Source organism: Berghia stephanieae, chromosome 9 (genome assembly GCF_034508935.2).
Source record: "Berghia stephanieae isolate SIO BIC M18660-M18661 chromosome 9, UCSD_Bste_1.3, whole genome shotgun sequence".
Classification (NCBI taxonomy): Eukaryota; Metazoa; Mollusca; class Gastropoda; order Nudibranchia; family Aeolidiidae; genus Berghia; species Berghia stephanieae.
The window spans coordinates 26,439,928-26,460,735 of NC_088368.1; the positions used below are offsets into that span (position 1 = coordinate 26,439,928).

General features: G+C 30.4%; 1 protein-coding gene across 3 annotated transcripts in view; it reads left to right on the top strand.

Annotated features, from left to right (window-relative positions):
• The window catches only part of LOC144979947 (transient receptor potential cation channel subfamily V member 6-like), a 67,137-nt gene that overhangs the window by 26,140 nt on the left and 20,189 nt on the right, over positions 1–20,808 (top strand). For all 3 annotated transcript variants that reach the window (XM_078927286.1, XM_078927284.1, XM_078927287.1), the window contains 4 exons: positions 1–72; positions 10,589–10,737; positions 16,770–16,886; positions 18,206–18,337. The exon at positions 1–72 is cut by the window's left edge and continues 38 nt beyond it. In XM_078927286.1, the coding sequence (XP_078783412.1) occupies positions 1–72; positions 10,589–10,737; positions 16,770–16,886; positions 18,206–18,337 (470 nt within the window). The remainder of the gene's footprint in view (positions 73–10,588; positions 10,738–16,769; positions 16,887–18,205; positions 18,338–20,808) is intronic.

A 20,808-nucleotide genomic window follows, 5' to 3' on the forward strand; every position in this document is an offset into this window, starting at 1 on the left:
ACAATATGATTCACGGGGATCTGCTGAGATTTGTCATCATCTACGTCGTCTTTCTCATTGGATTTTCACAAGGTAAGGCTTTTGATAATCAACAGTATAGTCGGATTGGTTTACAATTGGTCACAAAAGGGGTATAGCTAGGTGTACACATTAACAGGTCTGATAACCGAATTCGGTTAAGGGCTGTATTTAACATCATTGCAATGGACAATATGTTACAGTGGTTTGACGAGCGTATTTAGATGACAACAATGAACCTGTAACATTTTGCTGTTATCAGACCTACAAATAAGAACACATCAAGGTAGAGCAGTGCTCTGTTTGTTACAGGCACTTTTAATCACAACAAGGATGTTGACAATATTGAGAAATATGTTGATGTTCTTTTTTAATGCATGTTTGACTGTTTATTACTGTAAAGCGTGAAATACCAGAGGAGAAGAAAATCGATAATTTTTTGAAAATTCGGAATGAGGCTGACAATTTATCTTTTGGAGAAATTTTATTTGAGGGAGTCTATCTTTATTGGACAGTGGTGTATTGTATATATATTATATTTACCAAAGATGAATGATGTCATATTTATTCTACAACCTTAAAAATAATAATTTTAACATTGAGATTGATAAAATGTTGATGAACTCAAGTGGCCATCAATTGGTTTTAGTTAGAATAACGTTCCATTACTTATCAAAGACAATTTATCATCTATTTTATTTATTTCTTGTGGCATTGCTGGCTAGTGCTTTAGTGTCTTGTAACTAAATCAAGTGCTGTTGAATGTGGTCAGTGATCAAACGGTAACAGTGATTGTAAAATTTGAGCCCAACACTGTGTCCTTGGATTAAGCTCTTGATACAAATAACTCCATCAGATGCAGCTACAGGCAGTGACAATTTTTAGTGTGTAAGTCAATAATAAGGGTGCCCAAAAGTCAAATTTTGCTTTATGAGATGGGAATTTGATCCTAAACGGCCTGCTTTTGGCAGTAAATAAAGCATCTTGAAGCGCTGAAATATAAATGTAAAATCAAAGACTTTGGCCATACTATAATATTATAAAAGTAGGTATTTCTCAAGCCATTAGGTCCATGGAATCAGAGTTTATATCCTGGTTTCTGGAGATACATTAACGTGTAGGCTTTTTTAAAATTTATTTTTATTTTTTTAAACCTGAAAATGGAAACAAAAGCAACAAAAGGCACATTGGGTTTTGCCATAGATTGTTTATTACTTGATTGATTTGGAGTATTGAAATCATTCTGGAATTTTTCTCGGCTGAAGTCAATACTTATCCATTTCAACACCAACTTGCCTAATTTTTTTTTTCATTTGGATTTTTACTATTGTGTCATGTTCATTGTTTGCATGCAGTGACAAAACTGTTGTTTTAATTAAGTTTAGGTTTGAATTTGTCCTTGATATGATGGTGATTGTTGTCTTTAAAAATAATTATTTATGGTGAGATATTGTTGCCATACTAATGTAATAAGCATTAATACAAAATTTAGCGCCAATTCCTCTCGTGATTTGAGTATACATGTGCTTCTGTCACAGTATTTCTATGCTTCTGTGGTTCTACTTGTAATGGAATTATTATTTTTTTTCTCAAGTCGTTTTATATTTTCTTCAAACATTCTTGTCTTTGCTGGTATTTCATTCTTGTGATTGCATGGTATTGTTGCACAAGGTAATTTTATTTGAAGCATGTTCTTTTTCATGTGTTTAAATTCTAATGATTTTTGTCATGTTCACAAACAGACACACACACACACACATACACACACACACACACACACACACACACAAACATACAAAAAATCGTTGTGATTAATTAACTGAGTTCCTCTTAGACTCAGGGACATTTCAATCAGAAAAAAAACATCAGTTAAACAGACCTGGAGCGTCTAAACTGCGATGGAAAGTTTTCTTCTTTCTCTCTCTCTCTCCTTTCATTCAGGGTTGATTTCATAGTTGTGTCTAATTTAGACATGGTAGAAGGTACATTGGGATAGAACATCGTTTTTCCAGAGAGTAGTAAGCAATAGATCCGAGCAGTGTATTGAATCCTGTACTCTCTGGACAAATATCATATAACTGATCACACACACTATTAAGACCTCATATACACACGCACAAATTATATATATAAATTATAAAAACAAAACCATGAAATAATAGTGCTCAACTTTTGATAAAAGGAGCTATTTATAAAACATTTCAAGTATAATCATGATTACTTAACATATACAATATTGTTTCAAATGTTAGCTAACGCTTGAAACAATATTGTAGAAGTTAGATAATCATAATAATACTTGAAATGTTTTATATATATATATATATTATATATATATATATATATATATATATATATATATTATATATATATTATATATGTGTGTGTGTGTTTGTTTGAAGGGAATAAGTGTGAATCACATAGAGTGTTCGACAATTTTTTAAAGCACGAATTATTTAATATTCTCACCTCGTTTGCTTTTTCCTACAATGTTGTTACTCATGTCTACTCATAGATAGGTTCATCTATCTACGAGCAGACTGGAGTAACAACCTTGTAGGAAAAATGAAACAAGGTGAGAATATTAAATTATATATGGCTTAGAAATAGACAGAGTAAAACAAAACAAACCATGTTAGTCTTTGGCTTTCATCGGATGATATACAATTATCCTCTCTCATAAAACTAATACAATAAACACCTAATTTTACCCAAGGTATTTGTATGTGATAAAGATGATCTAATAAGGTTCCATAGTTAAATTCGGTGATAAGATTCCGTATTGGTATGCCCATACGAAAGGAATTTTGACATGTTTTCTTCATCTCACTGGAGAAAAACGAGTAATGTTGTCTTTGCTAAAAGAATTGTGTTTGTTCCTAATAGGTTGTTTGTTTCATCTTATTAAATATACACAGCCCTGTAGACAAGAGAAATTGCTTATCATGCATAGTGTTTAGAGCATGGTGTTTATCACGGATAAGTGCTATTAAAGTGTTATTTTTTCTCTTAAGACTCTAGTAAAACTCCGTCTTCAAGCTAAAGTCATATTTTTTTTCAGCTGTTATTTATAACTTAGAGCATGAATTGTCGCACATGTTAACTAAAATCTGGAAAGTCTCCTTCCTCAATTAGTCATTTGGAATAAATAGTTTGCTGCTTAAATGCCTGCTTTGTTATTCTTAGGAAAAGGAGATGGATCCAACCGTGAAAAGTTCCTCATTATTCATCTCTATCCATTTATATCTAATTTGATATTCTCAATTATTTTTTTTTTACATTGCGAGCATGAGAAACTTCAGCATTTTCTCTTTTACCAAAAACTTGAAATGCATTTTAACGCAATTGAATATTGCTCTTTTGTTCTTTGGCATCACGGATTGTATGTTTTAAAGTTTTTGGATGTTGCGTGAAAACAAAAATGGAGTTTGAAGAAATAGACTTCCAAATTAAGACTTAGTGACATCTTGATTCCGTAAAGAATTTGATTTGCTTTTAAAGTGAATGCATAGACGATGTCTGCATGTTAATATTTAATTTTTGATTTGCAGAAAAAAAAAAGACTCTAGTGGCTATGTTGTCTTGTGTTATGACACTCGCTTTCGGATCGGAAGGTCCTGGGTCTGAGCCTCGTTTGGCGCATAGTTGAGTCCTTGGAAAATACTCTTTACTCACATTCTCTCACCGTACTCAGGTGTAAAATGAGTACCTTGCTGATAACAGCGTTTTCTCTATCGGAAAAAAAAAAGGTATTATCACCTAACAGGCATCATGTTATTTATGTTACGTGTTGCTGTTGGTCAGGGACCCTTTGTAAAGCTCTATGAGCATGTTTAGTGGATATTGCGCTTTATAAAAGCTCAATTTATAAAAAATATTTTTTTAGTGTTGACTCGTCTGAGTGTCTCCTTTATTTTATCATCTCTTTTCCATGTTTAAAAGTTTTAACTCATTTTGATTTGTAATGGCAATGATTGTTGAGTCAGAACCATCTCTCCTCTTGTCACAAAGTCAAACTTCATTTAGCATGATTTTGAATGCAATAGGAGCATGGATCTATATTTAGGGTAGTTTTTGAATGGATCAGTAACACCGATAATATGTTTAGCCCAGTTTTTGAATGGATAGGTAACACTTATAATACATTTAGCATAGCTTTTGAATGGATGGGTAACGCCTATAATACGTTTGGCATAGTTTTTGAATGGATGGATAACACTTATAATATGTTTAGCATAGTTTTTGAATGGATGGATAACACTTATAATATGTTTAGCATAGTTTTTGAATGGATGGGTAACACTTATAATATGTTTGGCATAGTTTTTGAATGGATGGATAACACCTATAATACGTTTGGCATGGTTTTTGAATGGATGGGTAACACCTATTATACGTTTAGCATAGTTTTTGAATGGATGGGTAACACCTATAAGACGTTTAGCATACTTTTTGAATGGATCAATTGATGGTTAACACTTATAATATGTTAAGCATAGTTTTTGAATGGGTGGTTAACACTTATAATATGTTTAGCATAGTTTTTGAATGGGTGGTTAACACTTATAATATGTTTAGCATAGTTTTTGAATGGGTGGTTAACACTTATAATATGTTTAGCATAGTTTTTGAATGGATGGGATCACTGATAATACATTTTGTGTAGTTTTTGAATGGATGGGATCACTGATAATACATTTTGTGTAGTTTTTGAATGGATGGGATCACTGATAATACATTTTGTCTAGTTTTTGAATGGATGGGATCACTGATAATACATTTTGTGTAGTTTTTGAATGGATGGGATCACTGATAATACATTTTGTGTAGTTTTTGAATGGATGGGATCACTGATAATACATTTTGTGTAGTTTTTGAATGGATGGATAAAACTAATAACGCTCATACTTTGATGTAATAACCTTGGGTAAGGCTTTTTTACACTAAACCATTCATTTTAACCAAGAATGAATACCCAGCTATAAGCTGTAAAGGATTTAATTGAGTAATGCTAATATAAAATCTTTCTTAATTGGCAACTCGCAGATTATAAAATGGAACTTAAGTTCTTTATATCCTGCTGGAATAAATTAAAAAATATGTTGAAGGATATTGAGTTGAAATGTAGTGGAAATATTTCTTCACTTTGCATATCTATTAAATGTTTTTTTGTTTGTTTTTTTTTTTTTTTTGGGGGGGGGGGGGGGTTGTGTGGACTCGGATTTGAATTGAGACCCCAAAAAAATTGCTTAAAATGGTCTGCCTCACAAGCAAAAATTGTTGCTAAAGATACAGGAAAAATAACGTGGCTATTTTGATTCATTGAGTCAATATAAGGGGAGAGATGCGGTTATGACTGTTACTTTACTGATTGACTTCTATTTGGGTTGGTCTATTTTCACTGTCGATCAGTTCACGTATCAGTAAACAAGCACCAGCAGAGTTTCCTTAATTATTAAGTAAAAGTTTATTTCAATGAAAAAGAACTGGTCAACCTTCACACACACACACACACACACACACACACACACACACACACACACACACATATATATATATATATATAGAGAGAGAGAGAGAGAGAGAGAGAGAGAGAGAGAGAGAGAGAGAGAGAGAGAGAGATAGATAGAATGCTCTTGGCCCAAAAGCTCACAACGTTGCCATCCGGAAGTATAACGGACCAACACACAAAAACTCTGTATAACCATGAACTTTTATAGTTTGGGTAATACAGTTAAGTGAGAATTGCTCATAAATGTGGATGGCAAAAAACAATAACAAAGACCTGAGTGACGTCAACTTCGTTCTATCTATATGGGCCGCAGTGTTAATCTGGTATTATGTCGGAAAGAACACGATCAATAAAACAGACTTTAGAGTCTAACTGATCAAAAGTATGGACATTTGTTTGAGCTGGAAGAAATAAATTCACTCACTTTATTGAAACCAATTGTTATAAATCAAACCTTAATAAATTGAGCTTGAGATTCAATTTTCATCATTATGTTCATATCGACATAATACCGTTTTGAGACGATTGGTCACCGTGTTGTCAATGATGCAGGAAATTTTATCTCGTTAAAAAGGTTTTTCTGTGTCAAACTTTGGATTCACTTTACACAATCTTAACTTCTTTATTACTATTTATTTTCATTATCATTTACCAACAAATCTCTTTCCTCTAAAAGCACATACTATTCACTAGTTGATCTTTTTCATATTCTTATGAAGTTGGATAATGTTTAATTGCGTTACATTTCTTCAATAGAAAATCACATGTCAATGTTTTGAATTGCTTTACATTTCAGCCTACAACTTTTTATTATTTTATACATGGAATAAGGTTGTTTTTTTTTTGTTCTTTGAAAGCACTCAAGATAGATCTTGTAATGATTTAACATTAGCTTACACTTATGTCTGTATTGTTTCTATTGTACACAAACAGTTTTAAAAATCATTGACTTGAAAAAAAAATTATGTTTTTATTGTTTAGCAAACGGATTTTAAAATAATTAACATTTTGTTTACAATATCAATAAAAGTATGACATGACATTTCCCAGGATGGAATATGTTTGTCAGCCTGAATGGTGTGAGTGCCCACAAGGAAATGGGATGTACGCATTTTGAGCTTAATGAGATGTTAGAGACATATAATATTTTGAATGCAATGAGAAGGAGAAGAAGTACAAGAAGAACAAGAAGGACAAAAATGACAAGAGGAACAAGAGCCAAAAGAAGAAGAAAAAGAGTATAATACGACAAGGAACTTCCATATTTTGTTGCAGAATGTAATCTTCACAAATTTGACACTAAAAAAGTAGCTTTACTGTGGAGTCACTGATGTTAAGCCATCAACTTGACTCTGCTGGTATCTTGACTCGGAATTTCTTAAGTGTGGAAAGATCAAGTGAGCTGAATGCAAGACGGTCAACGGATGGTTTTAAGAATTTCCAAGTCAAGGATGATTTTGTAAATCATGAATAATTTTAAAAGCAATTCCAAGACAATAAACGTATGTATGATGTGAAATGGCAAATATCACAAGACTTGACAAGTCAAATCGCTCTAGCTCACTTTGTGGTGCTGCATGGCGACTGATGCCTGGGTTTTTCAAGTCTTCCCTAGGAATTGACCATAAAGACAAATCTCCCACTGGTGATGAATAAAGAGAATTTATTTATTCATTCATTTATTTATCTATTTATTTATTTATTCATTCATTTATTATGTCAGGGGCGCAGCGTGGCTAAGCAGTATGGTCTTTGCTTCATACCCAAAAGGTACCGAGTTCGATCACCCGCTGCTGCGCTGTGTGACCTTGAGCAAGTCACCTCGCCCTAGCTCAATTTGTGGCGCTGCACTGCGGTTGATGCCTGGGTTATTCCAGTCTTCCCTTGGAATAGACCCTAGAGACAAATTTCCCCTATGGGATGAATAAAGGGAATTTTATTTTATTTATTTATTTATTTATTCATTTATTTATTTATATATTATTTATTTATTTATTTATTTATTTATTTATTTATTTATTTTCATCAATCCTCAGCCCACCCTTCTATTCATAAAAAGTTCATTCTCTCTTTCTCGATTTAATACCAGCTAATTATTTTTTTGGTTTCTCAAGATCTTTTTATCATTTAACTTTATTCTAGCATTTTTTTGTTTTGTTATAATTACATATATTTATTTTAAAGAAATTATGATGCATTATTCACTTATTCATGCACTCACCTTTTGCTATTTTTCTTCTTCATCCACCACCGCCACCACCAATCCACTCTGTAGCCATGTATATCGTATTTAAGGGAGTGGAGGGGACATCTTTTGAGAAACCAGAGGAGTCCATCATGGCGATGTTTATCATGTCCCTGGGCCAATTTGGCGACTTTTACGAAGCTTTTGAATCCACCAGTTTCCCTGCCTTGGGAAAAGTAGGCCAAATCAAATTGTTCAAAACTTACACACCCTTACACTGACAGATTTGATCATTGGTTTTGGTTGTTCGAGCTTTATTGATGTTTTTTTTTTTTTTTTTGATGTTTCTAACATGCTGGCTTTGATGTTTGATAAGAGACATTTTGTGGTTCTGTTTTGTTTTGTTTTTTAAATTATTTATTTATTTATTATTATTTATTACAACGCTGTATTTTTACCCGTAGTGTCGGGTTTTTGTTTGTAGAATAAATTACCGGTTTTGAAATTTAAACCATTTATTCCTCCACCTCCGTTTTAAAAGAAAATGTTTTTGAATCCTTCAATATCTTTTGTGTATGCCATATGAAATCTAACAGAGAAATCTATCAAAGTTATTGTCAAGCTGTTGTAAGTGCAAAATGAAAATAATTACAAGAGGCTGACTGAAGTGTGATTGGTAAATCTACAAGAGTAAAGTAACGTTGAATTGTTTCAAATGAAAGCAAAAAGTACGATTACCACTTTGGTTATATACGCCCCTTTTCAGCAAACAAGTGAAGCTCGAAACATCAATAATTTATCATTTCAACAGCTTTTAAGAAACCTGACCTGTGTATCTGATGGCATTATGTTCAATTTGGTAGTTAAGGTAAAAGAAGTTGAAGCCAACATCTATGTGTTGTTCATATTTTTATATATTCAATTTGAAGTTTTTAAATATTCCCTTATTCTTTGAATAACAATTGGTACCTTTTTGTGAGATATTCGTCTGACATGTATAATATTAGAAAAGCAGAGATGTGTTGTGTGTGAACAGGGCATACACAACGTGATGCAAGAATATAGAAAAAGGCAACATTGGATTTTGTTATATTTATTTGACGAACAGATAAATGCAGATGGTGATTAATATCTTAATAACGTTTTAAAGTGCTTTACATTGTGTTTTTCTCATAAATGATAATGCTTGAATACTCATCAACATCTTTGCTGTGTTGAAGTGATGTTGGAACACGTTTGTAGCAAAAACACATGACATGATGTGAGCTAACCTGAGCAAATTCTGAGAATCTAACACCACGATTTTTTTGGGCATTTTTTTTTACACAGATTTCATACTTCTATAAAATCACAAGATCCAGCTTTAAAACGTTAAGAACTAAGTCAAAGTCGATCCTTCGAAATGTCTATTAGAGATAGGGATGTTTGTGGTATTGCATTTTAAATCACATGAAAAAAAAACAAAAAAACAAAAAACAATCCCAACTTCTTTTGATCCAAATTATTGCCCATCCTTAAGAATGCGCACTTGCTCTGTGTGGGTGATACGCTAATTCAAGTTCATTTATTTGAGTAGCAGTGAAGAGATGTTTTTATTAAGTAGAAAATATTATTTAAAAAGGAATTTAAAATGAATAAAATAAAAATAGAAATTTCCATCCCATATGTATTTCTGTTACATAGACCGCGTATAGCTTTCGTAAGCACATGGCCTGACACTTAAATATTCCATCACAATGCAAGGCAATGACCACTAAAAGAAAGTAAATAATAAGTTGTACGTAATAGTTCAGTCAATAGGATAATGTGTTTCCTTGAGAACAACTAAGAACGATTAACTTTTCACTTTCGTTTGATGATTGTCGCCATGTATTGTAACGCAATTATTATTGGAATAAATGTCAGGCTTTAAGTTAACAAAGGCTACGCGCATAGACTGCCCTTGATGATTTTCATGTTTTAAAAAAATTGCGCCATTGAATGTATATTTTTACCTTAATTTTTATTCAAGACCAAGAAAACAAGTATTTAGTACACATGTCCTTGAGATTTTTCAAATCCATTTTGTCATACATGTTTTGTTATGCCTTTATTATTAGAAATATTATTAATTACGTTATCCCTTAGAAATCATCATTCAAACCACCGTATGTCTTCTCTCTTTTCCCAGTATGATTTTTTTAGATTCCCATACTTAATTATTTTAATGCATAGGTCCTATATAGATTTTGAAAAAAAATGTGTCCTTATAAGAACGAGATTTGAAAAGGAAAAAGTTATAAATAAAAACAAGAAAAAATGCATTTTGATATGACCATTTGAAGTGAAAATTAAAAAAAATATATATATTGCCAGTTCAAATTTGAAGCGTTCAATGATCATTTAGATTTACAAATGTAATTTGGAATTCTGTTTAAAATATTGAATTCACAAAAAAAAAAAAAATAAAAAAAAATAGAATAGATGCAGGGAAGGAAACAAAAAATAAACAAACTTGTTATCTTTTAGATATTAAATTCACTATGAAAATGAAATGACCAAAACTTTAATTAAAATAAAAAGAAAAAAATAACCCACTTTCTTCTTTTATTGAACTATTAGTTAAAATAATGTTCCCCTTCCGTCGACCATTCATTAATATTTCAATTAGACGAAATTAAATAGACTCTTGTTCTTTTAATGCACTTTATTTTTTAAATTACTTATCATTTTTTTTTTTATCATTAACATATTTGTTTAACTAATACTATCCACAATTTTCATTATATAATATCCCCAGTTCATCATTTGTTCTTTATTTATTCATTTATCTATTTATTTATTTTGGTTATTCCCCTTTATTATATTTTTACCCAATCATTTTCCTCCTCCAGCTGTTTATATTCCGTTCCGTACGATGGATGTGGTATTCTCTCACCAGTTTGAGGCTGTGGTGGGAATGTTTTCCATGTCTGTCGGCGACTTTGAAGATCTTTATGGATACTTTGAAGACCTTTCATCACCTTTCAATGGAATCATAAAAGTGGGTAACAGGAGCAATAGATTTAAACAGCCGCCAGGAAAGTTTTAAGCAGATTATATGATATCATATTTGACCACAAAAACAATGCACCACTTATGAAAAGGAAATAACTCAAAGAAAACAAAGCAACAACAATTGATGTTTTTTAATAAGCCCTTGATATTGAGCAACAACAATCTATTAAGTAACAGAAATAATGAATGGCATTCATAAAGAGCATTTCCGAAATAAGTTTCAAAAGGACGAAGTTATTATTATTATTATTTTTCTTCTTCTTCTTCTTCTTCTTCTTCTTCTTCTTCTTCTTCTTCTTCTTCTTCTACTTCTTCTTCTTCTTCTTCTTCTTCTTCTTCTTCTTCTTCTTCTTCTTCTTCTTCTTCTTCTTCTTCTTCTTCTTCTTCTTCTTCTTCTTCTTCTTTCTTCTTCTTCTTCTTCTTCTTCTTCTTCTTCTTCTTCTTCTTCTTCTTCTTTCTTCTTCTTCTCTTCTTCTTCTTCTTCTTCTTCTTCTTCTTCTTCTTCTTCTTCTTATTATTATTATTATTATTATTATTATCAAATACTCACTGAGTGTATAACAACACAGGAATATATACACATTAATTGCTGTCTGCCGAATTGTGAAATAACAAATCATCACCAATTCCTAATGTAGTAAGACATTCATTCACCTAATGACAATGGGCAGCATTAAATAAAAAACAAAACAAAAAACGTGAGCAATATCCACTAAACGTGCTAGGATTCCCTAGCCTACAGTAACATTTAACATGTTGGACGAGACATGAAGCCCGTGAGTTAATATTTTTATATTACATCTTTTTCTGACACATGCAACACTGTGAATGACCAGATACTCATTTTACACTCAAGTACAGTGAGAAAATGTGAGTAAACGGCCTTTTCCAAGGACTCAACTATGCACCACTCAGAGTGGGACTCAAACCCAGGAGCATCTGATCTGAAGGCGAGTGTCATACCACAAGACCACATAGCTGCACGTTACGGGAGAGCGAAAAAGAAGGGATGACCACCGGTATTTTGTGGGTGACTTTTAGTAGGAAAAATGCTAAATGTCAGAAACACCTTGAATGTGTTTGGTCATGATAGCCAACGGTGGAGCAGTTTTTGTCCATGATTTGTACCTCTCTTGGTTTAATGTGTGATGATCATAGGTGTCAGATTTTGCATTGACTGTTTTCGAGATACTAGCTTACTTGACTTAAAGCTTTTGATGTCATCTGACTTGGCAACTTCAGCTGTTTCTCTTATTCTTGCAGTGAAAATAATTCAATTGTTTCTGACTAGTGCCTTTTCTCTGATGTTTGATAGCTCTGCCAGTGATGTTAATCTGTTTTCATCTTTGAGATGTTTCAAATCGCTATTGAAAGTTAGAAGTAATGCTGTTGTTGGCTGTTCGTTTTGGTCAGAGGAATAGTGGATCATTGCTTTATTGGTAAGAATTACAGGTTTACGACATAGAATGTATCCGAAAAGTCCCCGCCTTAGCTGAAGAATTTATGTTACACCAACACTGACGAAATCAAATCGACGTTTTTCATAAAATGAATTAAGACGTATACTGAGCATAAAATATCCTACAAAGACATCAAATAAAAGTTTATATCAAAAGTTTTTCTAGATTAAAAAAAAAAAAAAAAAAAAAGTAAAAATAAAACCTGGTATACCAAGATACATATAACGTTCCTCCCAATTAAGGTCTTTTGAATATTTTGATTCCATTTTACATAGGAAGTTTTCGTCTGTACATTGCACTATCTTCGGGGATCCAAATTGTATTCCTCAGTCAGTCCACCAAACAAATGCCTGGATAATTTGATTTTCTATTTTAGACTTAAGTCTGGTGAGTTTTCAATGAAATTGCAATGGCGTATCAAGTAAAATAACACCTATGTCCACTTTTCGTTCATTCCACATGTTAGCAGCTTCTAATGGTGCTCACTACTATGTTATGACAATCGACCCAAATTCTTTACGCACTTAAGTTAATTTTCTGAGAGACAGTGTGAAATTACCATGAGGTAAATGATAGAAATCAAACATTAACAGTTCTCCTTCACTGTTTGCAATTGGGAAATAAAGATGCTTCATTAATTTGACGATAAATCTTGACAAGTTATTTGTACTTTTTTTTTAAAGAATTCAAAACAAAACATAAAGCGCTACATATCAACCAAAAAATAAAAATAAATAACATGTTTTATGTTTGCAATATCTAATTTCTTGTTAAATATTTGCAAATGGTGAAACATATCATGAAACAGTGGTGCATTATTTTTGGGCTTGATTTTGATATTGTCTTTTTATGGTTAGTTCACAATACTTTTAGATTTTAAATGGAATTACTCACATTTATTGTTTGATGATAATCAAAGACATTCACGTACAAGTATGAAGGTAGTCTTTATTGTAAATTCACCTTCAGATTTATGTAAAATCACTTAATGGTAATAACCATATATATATATGGGTTTTTTTAAACATATAATCTTATGAAACCAAGGCAAACAGTGGTCGCCTTGTTTGCATCCGCTCATCGCCACTGATATATATATATATATATATATATATATATATATATATATATATATATATATATATATATATATATATATATATATATATACATATATATATATATATATATATATATATATATATATATATATATATATATATATATATATAGTATAACATGTTATAAGAATTTAATTTTTTAAAATTGAGCTTTATATAACGCAATATCCACTAAATGTGCTCAAAGCGCTTTACAATATATAGCGCTTTATTTGATAAAGTAAGATTGATAAGATTTGTCAGTTGCCAAATTTTGGTAAGGAGAGTACAATTTATCTATTTCAAGATATTTTCGTATTGTAAGGTATTATCTTTTAAGAATAATTATTTAAGGGACAATCTTGAAAAGTGAAAATATAAATTAATAGAAACGTTTAATTATGTGGATAAATGCGATGGGTTTGAAGCTCTTATGGAGCTCCTAAAGTTGTTGGGTTTTTTTGTGTTTTTTTTTTAATGATACCCACTGGTATTTTTTAATATGGTTGTTGATGTTTAGAGTAATAAGAACAAATTGAATTAATAAAAAAAAAAGAAGAAAAGATTATTAAATATTATTTTAAAAATCTAGACTAATTGATCATTCTGTTATGGTAAAGAATTTTTAAAAAACCATTGAGCTTGATTTGAATATTTTGCACTGCTTACTTACATAAAACAACATTAATAAGTTAATTGGATTTGATTCTAATATTACTTTTCGAGAATTAAAATTGTAATACACTAATTTTTGTATTCTCATCATTTGTTTACTATGGGTTATGCTGTATCATCGTATAAATTTATACGCAAAATTATCATAGTCTTCACCGACTCATTTCATTTTTATTTTTTTTCTTTAAATTCTTTATGAAATATTCATAACCCATCTTTCTTCTACCTTGTTATCACCCAGTTTCCTCCAAATAATGTATTCCATTCTTTTTTCTGTCTGATTCTACCACCAAAAAGGAGAAACATTTTTTTTTGAATATATTACACATATATTTTTCCTTTGTTTGAATATTGCCGTTATGTATTCTTTGTATATTCAGACATGCCTTATTATATATAAATGTTCATATAATCTTTAAATGGACCTGCTAATGTGCTTTTGATAATGGGATTATTATTATTATTATTATTATTATTATTATTATTATTATTATTATTATTATTATTATTATTATTATTATTATTATTATTATTATTATTATTATTATTATTTTTTTTATTATTGTTATTACTGCTATTATTAATATTATTATTATTATTATTATTATTATTATTATTATTATTATTATTATTATTATTATTATTATTATTATTGTTATTACTGCTATTATTAATATTATTATTATTATTATTATTGTTATTATTATTATTATTATTATTATTATTATTATTATTTTTATTATTATTATTATTATTATTTTTATTATTATTATTATTATTATTATTATTATTATTATTATTATTATTATTATTATTATTATTATTATTATTTTAACTAATGATTTAGGTCATAAAGTGAAAATATAATTTCAAAGAATGTGGCAATGAGTTCTGCCATCTACTTTTATTACTTGTTTAAAGTGATCCCATTTAAATACCCATTTAAAGCAAACAGTTTAATTATACATTAAGAGCCAATTATTTTTTTTATTGCCATGTTCAAAGCCAACTAAATATTTCATCTAACTTTTCCCCCCATTTAACTGTTTTCATTATTCCAACCGTTTTTATATAATATAACTGTCCTATAATATTGTCAATCACTTTATGCTATTCTAAATTTCCTACAAGTGTTTTTTTTAAAATATCTATGTTTTAAAGTTGTATACTGCTGGTGAAACCACGATAAGCTATAAACAACTGCCTTAAAAGACTTTCTAATTGGTACATGTTTTGTTTCTTTTAATTTCAAGGGAATCATAAGGTGGCCAATCCCAAAAAAAAATATGAGGAAAATTCATTATCAGAAGTAGCGTTACGAATAAATAATTGGCATTTCCAGTTGAAAATGGTCTCAGTATAAAAGTAGGGCATGGTTTATTTACACTAAGTCAGCTTTACATGGTTAGAGGAGATGGATAAATAAATAAATAAATAAATAATGATAAAAGAACCAAAAAAAATAATTAAAAAATCAACACACTGCAACATAAAGGAAACAAAGAAAAAGAAAAAAAAAAAGAAAGCAACGCAAAAATTAAACAAAAATAAGTTTCAATCTTCAATGTTAGGTATCGTTTTCATTTCTTTATACATTTATCTATACTATTGCATGCTCAATTATATTAACCCTTAAACGGCGGGGTTGAGTTCACTTAAAAATGGTCAAATAATCATTTTTTTTACTTCTTTAAGATATAACATCACTAGCCTAAGTTGCAGTGCTATGGCTGCTGTGGTTATATTCAGATATGTAATCAGAGAAAATATTATATGGCCAGGTAAGAGTAAGCTTGAACCCCACGATTAAAAGATTAAAAATATGTTTGTGCCAAAGCAGCAACAAATATTATTCTTTCGTAATGGAATGCATGCGTTTCTTCAAATATAACTCTGATTTATCATTATGTTCTGTTCTCTTTATTTTTTTTTTCAATTGTTTATTATGCATGGTGCATGAATTAATTAGTTGAGGATTTCACTGCTGTTTTTTTAAAAGTAATTTAATATCTTGCAATGTTTGTGCCTATTAAACTGTAATATTTTTATCTGTCTACACCTAATAAGCAAAATCATTAAGTACCATATTTACTTTTCTTCTCTTTTCATAAAATTACGAGGGGGAAAAAAGAAAGAAAAAGGAAATGAAAAGACGATTTTCAAAAATTTTCTCATTGTTTCTATTTGTTTATAAAGTCACAAATGGGAAACCATTGAAACATTAATTGACTTTGCATTTTTTAAAACATTTGTGCACTTCGTTTTTCTATCTTATTAAAAACGATTTTTAATAACACCGTTTTTTTTAAAAACCATCCATTTTACAGAAATCTATGCACTTATACACTATACATTTATGAATAAATCTTTTTATTTCCATCATCTTCAAAATATATTTTGTAATTAAAATGCTATAAGAATATAAACACAATTAAGAAATGACAAGTTAATTTTTTAGAAATACATTAAATCGACTAGTATTTGAGTCTTAATTGTATCAGAACCTCGAAAACAAGAAATATTAAAAGGAACATTTTCAAAGATAAAGATCTTTTTGAAATAAAAAAAAATCTTTGTCATTATTCAGTCTTCAAAATTAAAAACTGATGTTACCTTTTTTGAGATATACGAATAATATTATCATCCACTCTTACTGATGTTATAATATTATATATCATTGTATTTTGCCAATTAGAAAACTAATATTTGTATTTGATTTCGTGTTATTTAGTTTCTTTTATTCACGAAAGTGCTAAACTTTCTTACATTTTTTGCATTTCAAGGCTATGTTCATCGTGTACATGATCATGGTTACTCTGCTTCTCGTGAACATGTTGATTGCTATGATGGGCAGAACTTACGAGTTGGTCAGTAACACGGAGAAGGAATGGTTTCGACAGGTAAGAGTTAATGGGCTCTTCATGTTTGGGGAACACCAGGTCTTTTCATTGTTGAAAAATAACAAAAAAATAAAAAGAAATCAACAACAAAATAAACCATTGTTTAAAAAGAGTCAAAGTAAAATAAATATAAAGTGGAAACATCAAAAGAAGTGAAATATTTTATTTTAATAATAGTAAAAAAATAAAATAAAAAACGAAAAACAAGACCTTAATTGGTCACCTGCAACTTGTACTTATTTACAGGTCTGATAACCTAAATCTCATTCTATATGTTACATGTTGCTGTTGGTCAGGGACCCTTTATAAAGCGCTTTGAGCACGTTTAGTGGATTGCGCTATATAAAAGCTCAATTTTTAATTATTTTTTTTCTGGTAGCTTGTTGATGGGGTAAATTTTTTAATGGGATAGGACAATCATGTCAAATAGGATGTTCTAAAATGAAACAGAGCACTCTACGTTTTACTCTGAACCTTGGTTGACGCCTTTAAAAAGTAAACTCACACTTTTACATCTTATGACCTTATCAGAAAATGCCAGTTAAGCTTGGAACCTATATAAAAGATCACAAAAATGAAATTGAACAAGTGCAACGTAGAGCGATGTATTTCATTGCAAATTGCATATCAACAAATAAAAGTAATAATTTTTAAAAAATGAGGGGCCTCAAATGTTCTTAGAAAATAAGCCAAATATCTTCATTAACGCAAGTTGCTCAAACACATCTCATAAACTGGATAGGGGTGGATCCCAGTTCGTTCTGTTATAAGAGTCCATTTGGTTTTCTAGCAGATGAACCAGGTTTAAGTCCGGGATTTTCATTTTATCCCTCCTTCCACCCGTCTGTGATTGAGTAGCTGGGTCTTCAGTCAATTTCGACAAAATGGCAATTGTGACTATCCATTTCATGCTATAGAAAATGGCATACTTTTTGGCTATTTGGACCATTTGTCTCTAAACCTGATAGGATTAATTGGGTTCTTTTGTTTGTTTTTTTTACTAAGTGTGATACACATTCCCACCGATTTTTGAATCAACAACAGGGATCCAAGTTGAGATCCATAGTTTGCTATTTGCACCATTTGTCTCTAAACCTGAAAGGATTAATTGTTTTTTGTTTTTGTTTTTTTTTTGTTTTGATTTTTAATTTGTTTTTTTTTTACTAAGTGTGATACACATTCCCACCGATATTTGAATCAACAACAGGGATCCAAGTTGAGAATGATTTCACATTCGGCCCATGGTTCCTGTTTTTTTTTGTTTTTTTTTTTTTTATTTGGTCTCCACTAAATCTCTTTTTCTGCTTTCACATCTACAGTGGGCCAACATTGTGTTGATAATGGAGCAGACTTTATCCACTCAAAGACGAAAAGAGCAGATGATCAACTATTCAGTGGATTCAGGGGAGGGTGGGAAACAAAGAGCACTGATGATTCGCTGGCACCAGACGGTAAATTTATCCCTCTATCATATCTATCAAATTATAAATTTGACTTTTTTTTCTATTTTTTTTCTACTCATCTAATTGTGTAAATTATTGAAGGATGATACTTTCGGAGTACTTTTGATACTTTTGTAGCCCTAGTTGTTGCAACGTTTTATATATATATATATATATATATATATATATATATATATATATATATATATATATATATATATATATATATATATATATATACTAGTAAAAAGCCCGCAATTTCGCGGGGAAAGAACTATTTTCATTCGATACTGTACTCACCATCATTTAATGAGGGCAGATTGGTAAACAACGTTGTCTGTGTAATTTGGTATATCTTCGGTTGATTTTTCTGTGTGGCCCAATAATATATTTAATAATATATTCCCTCAACTAACCCCAAGAAAAAATTAAACCTAGTACCTTTAATTAACCCCAATAGGAAAAACAAACACCCTAGCACTTTAATAATACTTATGACTAACCCTAATAGGAAAAAAAAATCCGATCTCGAGCTAACCCTAATAGAAAAAATCATGACAAATTGAATAAATAAACGCCTGACAAAAGATCAAAGGTGAAAATACAAATTTAAAGAATACTGGGGATGTAGGAGCTTTCGGAATGTCTCCCCTTTACTTAACTCATGGAAAAACAAACTTCCTAGCACCTTTAATAAGACTTATGACTAACCTCTCGAGCTAACCCTAATAGAAAGAAAAAAAACAACTCTCGGACTGCTTTGCACTACCTTTCAATATTTAACAAATCAAAATGGCAGCTGAAAACAATGGTCAAATTAAGAAATGTTAAACTTTCACAAATCTATCAAGGTTTGTTCTAGAGTTTTTAAAATACTTCTAGATATAATGACAAATTGAATAAATAAATGCCTGACAAAATATCAACGGTGAAAATACAAATTTAAAGAATACTGAGGATGTAGGAGCTTTCGGAATGTCTCCCCTTTGCTTAACTTATGGAAAAACAAACATCCTTGCACGTTTACTAAGACTTATGACTAACCTTAATAGAAAAAGAAATATCCTCGATCTCGAGCTAACCCTAATAGTAAAAAAAGAATCAAAATGGCGACTGAAATACCTTCATGTGATCAAGTGAATAATATCACTATGAATGCCACGATTTGCTGAAAAATGCCAACACCCACACAACACAACGGAAGTAATAATAATACTTGATGTCATAAATAGATGACGCAAATTGACAACTTTTTACAGTGTCAAAATTAGTTGATTTTGGGAGTCAAGTGTCGTCGTTGGTACATATTTTATGATATCTGTTTGACTCAATAAACTTTCAAACTGACTTTAAATTATAAAAGGAAATCAAGTTATCTGTTTATCTATCTGTAAAAAATACATTTCTAATTTTCAAATCTTTCAGTAGAGTTGTGCGCCGTATCAATTTTTTTATTGACTCAAATAAGCAATATGTTCTCCACAATGCTATATTTTTTAAAGAAAGGATATATATATATATAATATCATCTTCCTCTGTTCATTATGCAATTATTGGGTTATACCTGTGACTTGGAACTTATGAAACATAGTTTGTTGTCATAATCAGTGACCCATTTAGTAAACAGCCATCAACTTTTTAAATTTATGTCCTTTACAAAAACCTGTATAAATTCCAACCCTATGGGCATAATTTTATAATTTGTGGAAATATCTTTGCTATCATCTGTCTTATATCCAGACAGTAGTATCATACATAAGCCTGTTTCACACACAACAAAAAGTTTGTTAGACGCCACTGACATCAATGCTGTACCAAAAGGTCGTTTTTGTGACGTTCGCCATGAAGATAATCCAGTTCTAAGTTATCTGGAAAAACTAAGAAAAATATTCGCTTTCATCAGTTTCTCGAGGTTAAATATTGGAAAATAAACCAAAACCTGATTATATATAGCATCGAAATTATACGGTAGATTTAACTTTTTAGAATGTTGAAAAAGTGTGGACTATGTTTTCCTTGTTTAAAAAAAAATTAAAAATTATTGGCGTTTTTTATGTGTTGGTGAACGTAAACAAGCTTTTTGTACATCACAGCTCACACACACATACATACATACACACACACAGACAGACACACACACACACACACACATACATATATATATATATATATATATATATATATATATATATATATATATATATATATATATATATATATATATATATGTATGTATTACAAATTTGATATGAAAAGTGCTCAAAATGTTGATAATGACAGTGGAGCAAATTATTACGAATTTACTGATTCTCTTAACCAAGATCAACAAGAAAATCATGGTAAATTGTTAAAACACACACACACAAGCAAACACACACACATACACACACACACACACACACACACACACAGAGACTTATAAGCATAATATAATATAAATTTTTGTGGATAAGAGAGTACCAGGTCCGTAGTCAGATTTT